Source organism: Girardinichthys multiradiatus, chromosome X (assembly GCF_021462225.1).
Source record: "Girardinichthys multiradiatus isolate DD_20200921_A chromosome X, DD_fGirMul_XY1, whole genome shotgun sequence".
Taxonomy (NCBI): domain Eukaryota; kingdom Metazoa; phylum Chordata; class Actinopteri; order Cyprinodontiformes; family Goodeidae; genus Girardinichthys; species Girardinichthys multiradiatus.
The window spans coordinates 28,915,923-28,928,477 of record NC_061817.1 but is presented as its reverse complement, the minus strand read 5'-3'; the positions used below and the strand labels follow the sequence as shown (position 1 = coordinate 28,928,477).

Below are 12,555 nucleotides of genomic sequence, written 5' to 3'. Positions count from 1 at the left end.
AGCTGGATAATCATAGCTTCTACTCCCGTTTAGAAGTTAGGCTGATTGCTGTTATAGCCTGGAGTTTTCTGTCTGCGTCGTGCTTCCGTCTTGGATCAGGAATTGCTTTCACACCCTTGTTACACCAAAACCTCTCCTAAGTGACTGCCTGGCTCCTTCCTCTATATCTTGTACCCTACTTTGGCCTTGCCAGGAGCACCTGGTGGATCTGGTGAGGATGTGCTGCCACATCATATGGCCTGGATTCAGTTGAAGTTGTTTATGTATGAGTAATTGTTCTCTTACATTAAGCATTGCAGTCTCTCATTGGCAGTCATTTGAGTTTTTTCTGATTTTACTTTATCCAAACTGTTCCCTGAACATTTCTGTCACGTCATTGTATTTAGAGATTTGGGCTTGGTGCTTCCAGTCCTGTCGACTTTAATTTCAGTGATCTGAGTAAGTGAGCTAACCTAATGATATGTGTGCAAGGATGAATTTTCACAAAACTCTAATGCATTTTTTGTTATTCTTCCTCACATAGGATTTAAATCCTAACCAAAGTATAGTTATCACGTATCATCAGTTGAAGCTGAAAATATTTGAGGTTGTATGTGCATTTATAGCTACAAAGTGCTACAAAAGACAAAGATAAATTGATTTTACACATTTATCTTAAGCTTGTAATCTTAAACATAATCTCAACTGTTGGGAAGTTTATATGAAATACATTGCCATGTCCATGCCTCTTTTTCTCTGTGGTGCTTAGGTTCCTTTCTGAAGTGCAAATACTAAAACAACAGCATCCGTGGACATCGGAGTGGTCGATATTCCTCTGGCTTCCTTATGTCTTTTTGCTAATGTTCAGAACATTTTTGCAAATGGATGCCATTTTTCTCATTTGTTTCTAAATGTCTTTGTTTTCGTTAGCATTATTGGAAACTTGTTACACAGTTTGCAAAGTTGCCATTCATTTTTTCTTACCTCTTATAATAGATTTTGGCCTGTTTGAAGAATCGTGTCAAATTGCAGCCTTTTTTGACAAGTGTCCATCATGTTTTACATCTCTTCCAAGACAACTGATCGAAACGGCTGAACTGCCTCTTCAGAATGTCATCAAGTCATCTAGAATTGTGGCAACACAGTCTCAATCCAGAATGTGTAAAAGCTGCTAAAAAATAAAGCAGATTCCTAAGAGCAGCACAAAAAGTTTAAAATGATTTACTTTTTGCAGAAAGTCATGTATGACCGAATATTGTTAAATAAGTACACTTTTAAAGCCTTATAAACACCCCTTTGCAAACTTTTACATTTAAGGCTTTTTATTAGGCAGAACTGAGATACTGCCAACCATGACAGCTTCATAATTTATAGAATGTAGCATGTATTAAAGAGAGACACTAAGGCACAGACTGATCCAGCAGATCAGCACATCTGAGTCCTGTTTGAATATTTTCCATTCATTCGTTTGTAACAGCTAAGGTAAAATATCAGAATCAAATTTCTAATCTTTTTTGTTACGCTACATGTGAACAAATGTACCTATTGGACTTTTTTTCTGAGGCTTGGCTATTAATATATTCATATTATATAATTGTTGCATGCATTGCCATGGTTTTGTGCAATAGTTTGCCAGTTAGCCTACACATGCCTGAAACCAAAGCCAAGTAGAGAAGAGTTAATTTGTAAATGTTCTGATCTTCTCCATTATTGTAAATAGAAACAGCAGAAAAAGTGTTAATTGTTGTTGCGCATACATCTATGACATGTAATTACTGTGTTACCTGGATTCAAAAAGCCATACCATTCAATGCTAGATGAACAAGCCTGGGAGGTAACGTTTAAAATCAAAATGTTTAAGGAAGCACAGTTCTTTCTTATAAAAGATCTTTCCTTTCATAATAATGTGCAGAAGAGGACTGGGCTTTAGACAGCACTTCATGACTGTAGGGTTTATGTCATGAAGCTTTCAATGCAGGTCGTTGCTATTCACCTCTTTGAAGTTAGCAACTAGTTCTAAATATATCTGATTAATACTGATGATGCTGAGGAAAACATGTCTAAACTTTCCCGAGCATAATTTTGGGCTTCAAGATTTGATCTATTAAGGTGTAACTGGATAGTTTAAGGTTGTAAATTCAATGGAAGAGATGAATCTTTAAGTCACTCTAAGCAGTGTTATGATAATATTTAATAAGACGTTTTTATGTGGAAGAATTTAATCAGACACACAAAATGCCACAAATTACCTTTTTGATGTTTTTGGGTTGTTTTGTTTTTTTTCTTTGGTGAAAGGGGCTTTTGTAAAATGCTCTCAAATTTTGAATGTGATATGATGTATATAAATGTTTATAAGCCTTTAAACTTGTAACAATTTCAAAAATCCAAGCAACTTTGTGGCAACAGGTGACTTCCTTCTTAAGAGGGTCAATTTGCTCTTATTGTATGAATGAGATACACTAATATTCTAATCCTTCCCCAAAGCTATTTCAACACAATATGGAGCTTGTATGATGAAAAAGAAATTACAAAATTAAAGGAGAAGAACTTTCTTTCATAAGTAAAAACTAAATATGTATTATTACTTAGACCTTTCTTCCTTTTTGTCTATGATTTCTGAAATAAACTGTCAGTATTTGATCTCTGACCAAGTTAATTGTTTTTTATACATTTTAGGGTGTTATAGCAGCATACAATTACACATTTGCAAGGTGAAAAATAGAGACATGTGAATAACAATAAAAATTGTGTAAATATAATTAATTGTTTAGTTTTATAGCTGTGCTATATTATTTTTTTATTATGTTTAATCATTTTTAGATTTGAGATTTATATATATATATATATAATGAACAAAAAGTAATTGTTGATTATTATGTCATTAGCCCTTGCTTTAATTTAAGTTCAACTACAAGAGAAAAAAATAAATCGAATGATAAAAAAAATCACCTGTTTTTTCCAAGATCAACTTCAACGGGTTCAGTGAATTATGGGAAAATGTCTACACAATCTGAGGAATCTATTAGTTCTCAAGTTAAGAACACATAGAAATCCGAATGACTTACTAACCATTTTTGAGGGATTTTTTTCGCGAAGTACTGTGAGCTAATTAAAATAATGTTAAGGGTTGTCCTGAAATCAATGCAGATGGTAATTTCAGGCTTATCCCAGGTATGCACGGGAAAGATAAGAATGATTAAATCCGGTGGCGCATTAATGAGTGTGAGATGTAAAATAATCCTAAAAGGCATGGCAGAGTTGCTGCAGGAGAAGCCAAATGTCAAGTGCCATTTTATTTCATGGAGAATCCTTTTTTTCTTTAAGGGACCAGGTTTTCTTCCTTATCCAAACTGAGCCCTCCGATCTTCCAAGATCTCTTACAGGAACACAAAGCGCACAGGAGCACCCTGTACAGGCAAATGGATTTGTGGCAAGAGAGCGTTATTGTCCATTTGAGTTGATTTAGACCTGAAACTTGTAAATCTCTCCCCATCGCTCCATGCAAGAAGTATGGGAGAAATGCAGAGAAAATATACCAGATGACAAAGTAAGCAAAATGAGTTTTTGAGCTGGTTCTTTTTCCGCAAAATTACATGATTTCTACAGGAAACAGCAATCAGCTGTCTTTGAGCGCTGTGAAACAATCAGTTTACATCTAAACTGACTCAATTTTCCTCAGCTGTCATATATAGAGTAAAACAATATGATGGCAGCCTGAACAAAACATTTGGTTTGGAAATTGGATTTTTTTTTTTTCTGAAGATGCTCATTTAGGCAATACTGAAAAGGGGACTCTTAACATCACGGCCATAATTAATTGAGCAAATTTGTTTCTATTAAATAAAAGTAACACACGCAGTAAGAAAACTCTATTAGCCTTAATTAAGCTTGATATCGTAATTTAGAAGATGGGTGGTTGAAAACAAGGCGTTTTGGTCTATTTTTTCCCCTCTGTCTTTCTCTGATATGAAAACCCTACCAGCTTTCTGCCTTTGGGCTGCTTTTCCTCCTTTGAGAGTTGGAAAGGAGAAATGGAAATGGAAATACCAGGAGGTGCTAAATTAGCTGCCTGATCTGCACTTATTGCCGCATACAGGCCCCTATTACTTCTCCCAATCTGCGCCTCTCTTTTTAGCATTCCGGGCATGGAGGAGCTTCGAGATAGCAGATTTATCAAACGGTAAAATGAATGCATGATGATCAGTTAAATTGAAAATCAGCGTCCGCATGACAGCCCGACCTGACACCGCCGTAATTAGAAAGAAAAATGATGGCGTCCGATGCATAATAGAGCAAAAACAATTTACACTCTCCCATAATGATCCGGCGTTCAAATTGAAAATTTCTCCGGGTATAAATTGAATTCATAAAGTATGATTCATAGGACGACACATCTCCTGGAGGCTGCCTGGGCATATCGATTGATAGTTTCTCTTGAATCATGCAGCGTGCAGCTCTTAGGCAAGAAAAGCTTAACTACTTAAGCAAATCGCTAATTTCACCTTAAGGCCACCAATGTGCAGCCAGCGATACTCCTATTCAGTGCACTAATGAATTATGGATGAACTGGGCATACGTCCCAAGGAAAAAAAAGGAGAATGCATGAAAGTAGCAAGAAAAAACACACATAAGTAATGCTTAAGAATACCCAGTGTAGGAGTTTTTTGTTGAATTGTGAAATTTATGGAAAAAATTGGGCATTTTTCCTAATATGTTTTAAATTACATCCTGAACAAGAATAGCACTGAAAAATATACACATCTGATTTTTTTTCCACCATTAAGCAACGCTTTAAAAATCCTATGGGATTGGTGTCTATGTATTCTCTTTTCATTTTTTTATTTTATTTATAATCATAAAAACATTTTTGTTTCTTTTAAGCGTGAATTATGTTAATTTATTTGTGATGCTTTTAGACTTGTACAAGCCAAATAAATCTCACAGGCAATAATGAGGGAGCTATGATCCCAGATCTAGAATATATGACCACCTTTAACCCATGGCCATGCGGGTGTGATTTCTGCGTGTGCCATGCTGGTTGTGTCTGCCCCTGGCCCAGCCCCCCGCCCGCCCTCTCTAAGCCCCCAACCCACCCACCAACCTAATAAGACGTTGCTTCCTAGCACAAACAGCTGCATGGGTTGAAATGTATGTAAATATTTTGAAAGGGACACTGGCTCAGAGATTCATTTGCGCCGGCTCAGACGTAAAGCCCGCCCCTCTGATTATTTCCAATTTATTTGCAAATCAAGACCGAAAAAGAACTCTAAATGGGGTTTTGATTTGTTATGCGTTTTATTTTATTCTTGTATGATTTTTCCTTGTTTTTTTTTCCTGTAAACCGTGTTTGCCTCCTTCGGCTTGACATCGTGGTCAACACTGCTAATATTGCAAAAGGGGGAGCAGATGTCCCAGATCCTGCACGGCTTCCCCGGGGACCAGCAGCCCTATTAGAACAAATGTGTTCTGCTATTGTAAATAGGCACGTTTGCCTCAGCCCGTCCTATTACAGCCGACGCGTGATCAATAGGCTGATAACACAGAAACATCAATGTAAAGCGACAGAACAATGAGGGATATCATCGAACATCTATCTTAATATAGCCCTGCTACAAGGGGCCCTGACAATGTGAGGAGAGGGAGAGAGGGAGAGAGAGAGGGAGGAGGAAGGAGAGAAAAACCTCATGAAAATGCCTCCCCACGAATCCCCATCTCCTATCCAATATGCACAAACACACACGCTCCCAGCTGCCGGGGCTATTATTTTCCTATTTCAATTTGACACCCAGGCCTTTTCATGCTAATTCTATTATTCTTGGAAGTTTATGTGATTTCATATCACTAGAAATCGGTAATGTATTATAACCCCCTTTGAGCTAAAATAAACTGAATCCCCCTGCAGTAGCCACCGGGAAAATAATTACTTTCATATCAAAACTCTGCAGGAGTCGAGCGGGTCCTTTTCGCCTAGGGCTCGTAACCTCATTTCAGCGGGGGCTTATAGATGAATAAATTTGTTAAGGCAATATACAAAGTACAACATAAGATTTCTTACGAAAAGCCCTTCCCACTGTAGTCCTGCGCTGCTATTTAAGATCTCACACGGTGTCAGGTGCTTGTATACAATAGATTTATTTAAGAAAAACCTTACATATATAAATAGTATAATACCTTGTCGTACAGCTCTTGAGGATTTTTGTTGGTCTTGTGTTTTTTTTTGTTTGTTTTTTTTTTGACATGTTATCACACATTAAAGGATACTCTCACACACTCGCAAAAAGAAAAAGAAGGACATTGTTAAAATGTCAGCAGAGTTGGGGCAAAACCCTATAGAGGTTAAATCGAAAGATGTGGTTAAGCTTTGGCCTAATGAAATGTGTTTAGAGGCTATTTCTGCTTTGTTTTACCCCCTCTGATTTATTCCAGGTCGACATCTTCTGTGGAGTTTGATTGTGTAGGACAGTCACTGAGAAGCTCGGGGTTGTCAGTGTGCTCCAAGTGCTCCTTTTTGTCCGTGTTGACAGGCGTGATGAGTTCAAAAGTCGACTCGCTGCAAATAACCGAGCTTTGTTGTCCTGTCGGAAAGACGGCCCTGGACGGGCTCGATTTTTCCTCCTGTCCCACCTGTCCTAGTATTTGCGCGTCCGGCGAGCTGCTCCTACATCCGGGGGAGTTCGCGGAGGCGCTGCAGCAAACACCGGGCTGGTCTCTGTCCGCCGGGGTCTCTCCGTCAGAGTTTGTCCCTGCTGTTGACGTCTTGAGGGCAGTCTGAGGGACAATGAATCCAAGCGGCTGTGTGATGGGATAGAGCAGGAAGTGTCCCTTCCCTATCAAAGGCCGTGAGGAGGGTAAGGCCGCGGGGTTGCGTCTGGGTCTGGAGTCCGAAAGGAGGCTCTCGACGCTAAACGGGTTGAGTTTCTGCATGCTGGAGGCTCTGTTGGTGTTACTGGAGCACAGGCTCGACCGGTGGCTGGGGTCGGGCGAGTCCAGCTCGGATCCGCCAGCATCCCGGTCTAGGTGTCTTTGGTTCTGGTTTTGGCTCTTCAGGTCGCATCTCGACTGGTTTCCCCCCACTGAATCAAAGGGTGGACATGTGTTGTGGTCACTGTCGGTGACGTGTGACACCCCGCTGTCACTGTCCGACCCCGGGGTGTGAAATAAATCCCCAGAAACGAGCTTGTTCTGGGACTTGAGCAACCGGCGCTCCTGCTTCCTCTTCTTCTTCTCCATCCTGTCCAGTTCTCTCCGGGCGATTTCTTCTGGGTCCATGGGCTCCCCGCTGCAGGTGGTGGGGTGTGCGTTGTGAGCTGGCCGACCCGGACCTTTCTTTGTGTTCTCCTTTTTCCTCCACTTGGCTCTGCGATTTTGAAACCAGACCTTCAGAAAGAGAAATAAAAACAAAAAGGGGGGGGGGGGGGGGACGTGAAAACACGTGCAATGAGCACTGCTACTCCTGCAAGGGTCAAATTAATTAGAGCAAAAATGTGACAGTGTCTTTGCAATATGGTAATTAAACGAATAGTGAGGTTGCACCTTTCTCGTGCTGCTTTTTTCTGGGCCTTTAATTAGGCCTTAGATTAATTAACAAAATCATGAAACAAAAACAAGTCGGGTTGACTTTTAATATAAAATGAACCCTTTTACAAATATGGACTCGCCATCTAAGGGAAGCTTGCATAAGAAAAAAAAAATATTTGTATTCTTTTCATTTAAAAAATACATCAATTGTCGCTTTGAAGCATCTATTATTTCTTCCTAATCGTAATTGGAGAAACAAAATGCAACTATTTCTGTTATTTAATCGAGGTTCAAAAGTTGTTCAAATCAAACATGGGGTCAAATTGTATTCATTTGACTGATTTAGGCCAATAAACAGACCATAGTTAGTAATATTGTAAGGCATTTTAAGAACTAAAATTAATATTGCTTAGGTTACAATGAAAATAATGTTTCCTCTGCCAATTAAGATATTTTCATAGAAGTGTAATTTACAACAGCAACTCAGTAAAACGGACCCGTTTGTCACGAATAAACACAAGCAAATGCTTAGAGGACACATACAAGCCCAAAGTTACAAATGCACAATGAATTGGTATTTACCTGAACTCTTGACTCTATCAAGTCCAATCGGAGAGCCAGTGCCTCCCTCATGAACACGTCCGGATAGTGACTCTCATTAAAAGCCTTTTCTAATTCCTCCAGCTGCCAGCCTGTGAAATTCGTGCGAGTTCTTCTTCTCTTGCAGCCGGGGCTATCTTTGTCTGGGTCCACCGAGTCTGGCAGCATAAAAATGTTGGAAAAATGTAAACATGGGTGTATATTGTCAAAAAAAATCTACATTTTATAATCATTTCAACGTGATTTTTATCTTGCACATGCCGTGAATTATGTCAAGTTTAAAGGTGAAAATGATGATGGGGATGTTGCATACATGCATGCTGCAGCTTCTGTTCTCTTGTTTGGAGAAGGAAGCTATCAGTGTCAACACCAGCTGTTCTGTAGTTACTGAGGAGAAAAAAGGTTTTTCCTCGAAAAATCCTCAGTTTTAGACGGGGGGGATGAAGTGGGGGACGAGAACGCCTTTCAAACCCACGGCGAAGATAACTTGTCGCAACATCCAGCCTTTGTTTCTTTCTGTTTTGGTCTTTCCACAGCTGGCCAACCTCGAGCAGAGCTCATTGTGCTGAGGGCAGTGTGGCTTACCTGACAGTTTGTACTGGTGATTATCTCCATTCATCCCGCAGCCCGAAGACAAGAGGGGGTTGGAATTACCCACCGACGCCGTGCAGGAGCCATTGAGTAATCCGTCTATCGAGAAGGGAACCGCGGACGCAGATTGAAGTTGATGCCCTGCTAATTCGTAAACGTGATGGTGGCTTAGATGGTACGGGAAGCCAACCACCCCGCCGAGAGAGCCTCCGAACTGGGCGTGAGGTGGATCCAGTATCCTGCTGTCCATCATCCCGCAGGCAAAAGGAAGCGACGTCTGGAGGCCGGCGACGGGAATTTAAAAAGCATGCAGCGAGTGTGGCCAACAAGCGGGGGACATGATGTGAAGGGAGGGATGAGCTGTACTTTATCCACATGAACCTCCCAATAATTAGCCCAGGCTCGGGGAATATGAGACCCAATGAGAGGCGGTAATGGGCGCTGACGTCAGAGACGCGCGCTGCAAACGCTCCCCGTATCGATTGCTAATTAAAGCTGACATCCACCTCAATAAACAATATCAGAGCTGTCACAACAAGACAGGAGGGCTTTGATAAGAACTACATCGCAACTGCACGGGAGACCCACCGGTTGGAAGGGTTCAGCGGATCCCGGGAAGAAAAGGTTGCAGGCGGATAGATGAGGCCAGCAGCTCCCAGACTTTTTCGTCCAAACAAATAATAGCTTGAATGCAAGTGTTGATAATGTGTAGGTAAATCGTGTATTTTAAAATTTCTCCACGGTTTTTTTATTTTTATTTTTGCAGATAAATTGAAATAGCAGCACTGAAATGCAAATTTGCCTTAGGATATATATATATATATATATATATATATATATATATATATATATATATATATGTGTGTGTGTGTGTGTGTGTGTGTGTGTTTGTGTGACTTAGTTTTTCTAATCCTAATATAGACATTTAGACAAATAAAAATAAAAAATAAGAGAATGTGTTCACTTTAGTCATTACTTCCGCCTGTTTTTCATATGTGGCCTGTCTAAAATCACATCTGGTCATATTTATTTTATTTATTATTATTTTTAAATAATTGATTCCACTTTAGTTGTTCTAAGTCTGGCGCTGTCATAATGTTAATCAGAGTTGAAGTTTGGCACCTCACCCCCGCCCCTCCACCCCCCTGACCCTTGGCTCTTGGATTGGCATGTTGTAATAACCTGAATCTCTCAACAGAAGCTGCGATAATTGTTACCCTATTAGCATGCAAATTGTTTAATTAATATTATTATGAGGAAGTTTATAATCCGCTCGTCACTTGACCCCCAAGCCCAAATAACAACCCTCTGCATTTCAGCGTGTAGCCCTCCATTTTAATGAACTCCTCAGAAATGATCTCGGCCGTTTATCCATCTTATATTCTTTTTTCAACAGCAGTGAGCGCGCACTCTTTGTGTTTTAACTTTTAATTTCAGCCCACACGGACACGAACCTATAAATTATTCCTCCCCAGCCATTCACTTATAAACGTCAACGTTCCAATAATTGCTTTCCGTCACCGACATATGTAGGAGGTCAGAGAATATATATATCTGTGTGCATCACCCCAGCTGAGGAGCTCAGGGGCTCAGAGGAAAGCAGCCCCTTGACACAGTCTCCAGAGACGCTGCATTCAAATCCGTTTTTCTACAACGGGTGACATTGTCAGATTCTAGCTTTAATTAACCCGATAATAAGGCGAACAAGGCCAGCATTCAGATGTGGTGCTGCCCTGCCTTGTTACCTTTTTGTGTCTGTCCCCTTTGGCATCAGTTCAAACGGGACAAGATTTTAATTCAGAAATAAAAATTTTCCTTACTTTTAGTTGTTATAGGAGGACGACATGCTGTTGATCCATGGTCAGCAGAAGAATATTGCATATAGACTAATTAATTTACTTGAAAGTGGATGGATTGTAGGGCGAAACGCTGGTGTAGGAGTGAGCTACACACTGAAAGATCTTCTTATACCTTGGAAGTTGAATGTAATAACTTATATTCCACAATATGTAAAAATTGAAGTAGCTAAATGTGTTTTGGTCATTTTTTTAAAAGCTAATACAACATGAACATTTCTATTATTGTGTTTTCCCCTAGTTGCTTTTCACCTTAAGACTTCATGGTTTTTTATCACTGGTCGCACTTTGCGTTTACAAAACTTCTTTTTGAACGGGATTTTAACGACTCGTTGCAAACAGTGGCATCTGATTGAAGTTTGAGGTTCTGCGCTTTATTTCTCGTCCATTTGAAATAATTTATGGACGTGTTAAATGCTGCAACAATCTCTTAGGGGTGCTTTTAATGTGGATGCTGTAAATCCACCTTTCAGCATAGAGGTGAATCAAGTGAAGCAGATAAGAAAGTCCCCCCATAACACCTGAACTTTGCTCTCTGGTGCACATCTCATCGATTGAAGTGAGCAAACATAAAGGCAGAGGTGTCATATCAATCAAAGTTCCCTTTTTTAGGTGTTTATCCTTCACTTTGTTCCAAGCACGTCCTGAATGTCAGCATTTTGCGTTTTCTTCCTCTACCCTGAGCATGTTGCAGCTGCACATTTACCTTATCCATAACCAGATAGATCAGAAAAGTGAAATTCACTGTTCCAACTTAACACAGGTGTTCTTATGATCCACCTAAATCCCCTCCCCCAAAAAAGGACACTGGACTTATCAACCAGCCCTTCCAATAATGATGCCTACTTTAGCAGCACAGAATCACATTCATTTTTAATTAGGGAGGCAAATTAATAGGCAGCAGTTTAGGAGTTTAATTACTCAATTAACTTCACGCACGTTAATTTTTAACTATCTAAATTAGGTTGCACATTATTCGATTTGATGATAATTATAGAATTAAATATAAATTAATTGTTTTGAATGATTTGGATGAACTAGATGCAGTTCCAATTAAACAGCAGAGGGGGAAAAAAATAAAAGCTGGGTGCCATCATAAGCTCGCAAATCCTTTGATTCGATTTTAAGGAAGAAACTCTGCCTAGAAATTTTCTCTCTGATCCCCCAAATTCTCTCTCCCTCTAATCCCACAATTAAAAGTTTCCTCCCATCTAATTATCTGTAATTGTGCCGCTGTCAAAGTAGAATGGAGAAGTGAAAGCGATTGATTTGGACTTTTAATTCAGTTCATTTCTGATAGAAGAGAAAGTAATTCCCTTCAAATTACCTCATTCAATCCTGACACCCTAATGCCCTTCAAAATCTTTTTTTTTTTTTCACTCCCCAGCATTTATATATTAAAAAATGAAGCTGAGAATGACTAGTGCCTCCTAATAATAATAACCAAACTTCCATTAGAATAATAATTTCATTTCAATTAAAACTGACTTATCACCTTTGCTAAAACGTGCTTAATATGCCGAAAATTATCAATGCTTGAAGGAGCCCAAACTGGGGAGTCTAATTGTAATCAGCAAATCAGAGGTGCTTGTCGCTGCCGTGCCTTTGCAGAGAGGCAGTCTCGGAAATAGAACTAATTTACTCAACTCCCCCGGGAAATCCGCTCAACAGATTAACATTTTCAAAATATAGTAATGATATAATTTGAGAAATGGTGACGCCAATTTGTGAGAAGCCTTTGTGTGGAATAATTTGCATTTTTTTTCCTCCCTTCGCCACCGCCTGCGTTTTGCCCCCGTTAATTACAGCTCCGCAGATGAAGGGTGTGCTGTTTGACTCAGTGCTTATTATTCAACTTCAATCTAATAATTCAACTCTACAGGAATACGGGGGAAAAGTGTTGCCTCGCCCGATTTTAAGCCACCCTGCATATAATCCCAAATGGATATGGATTGGTGAAAATCTGACTAGGTGCATTTAAACAAGTAGCCCTCCTGTCACTGTGTTATTA

The 12,555-nt window shown here is 39.7% G+C and overlaps 1 protein-coding gene across 1 annotated transcript; it reads right to left on the bottom strand.

The window, feature by feature from the left end:
* Positions 1–6,087: 6,087 nt before the first annotated feature.
* On the bottom strand, positions 6,088–9,416 carry LOC124863222 (homeobox protein unc-4 homolog). Its single transcript, XM_047357520.1, has 3 exons — positions 8,683–9,416; positions 8,080–8,255; positions 6,088–7,356 (listed from the first exon to the last, which is right to left on the bottom strand). Exons 1-3 carry the CDS (start codon positions 8,939–8,941, stop codon positions 6,397–6,399), a joined length of 1,395 nt encoding a protein of 464 aa, XP_047213476.1. The 5' UTR covers positions 8,942–9,416; the 3' UTR covers positions 6,088–6,396.
* Between the last annotated feature and the right edge of the window lie 3,139 nt (positions 9,417–12,555).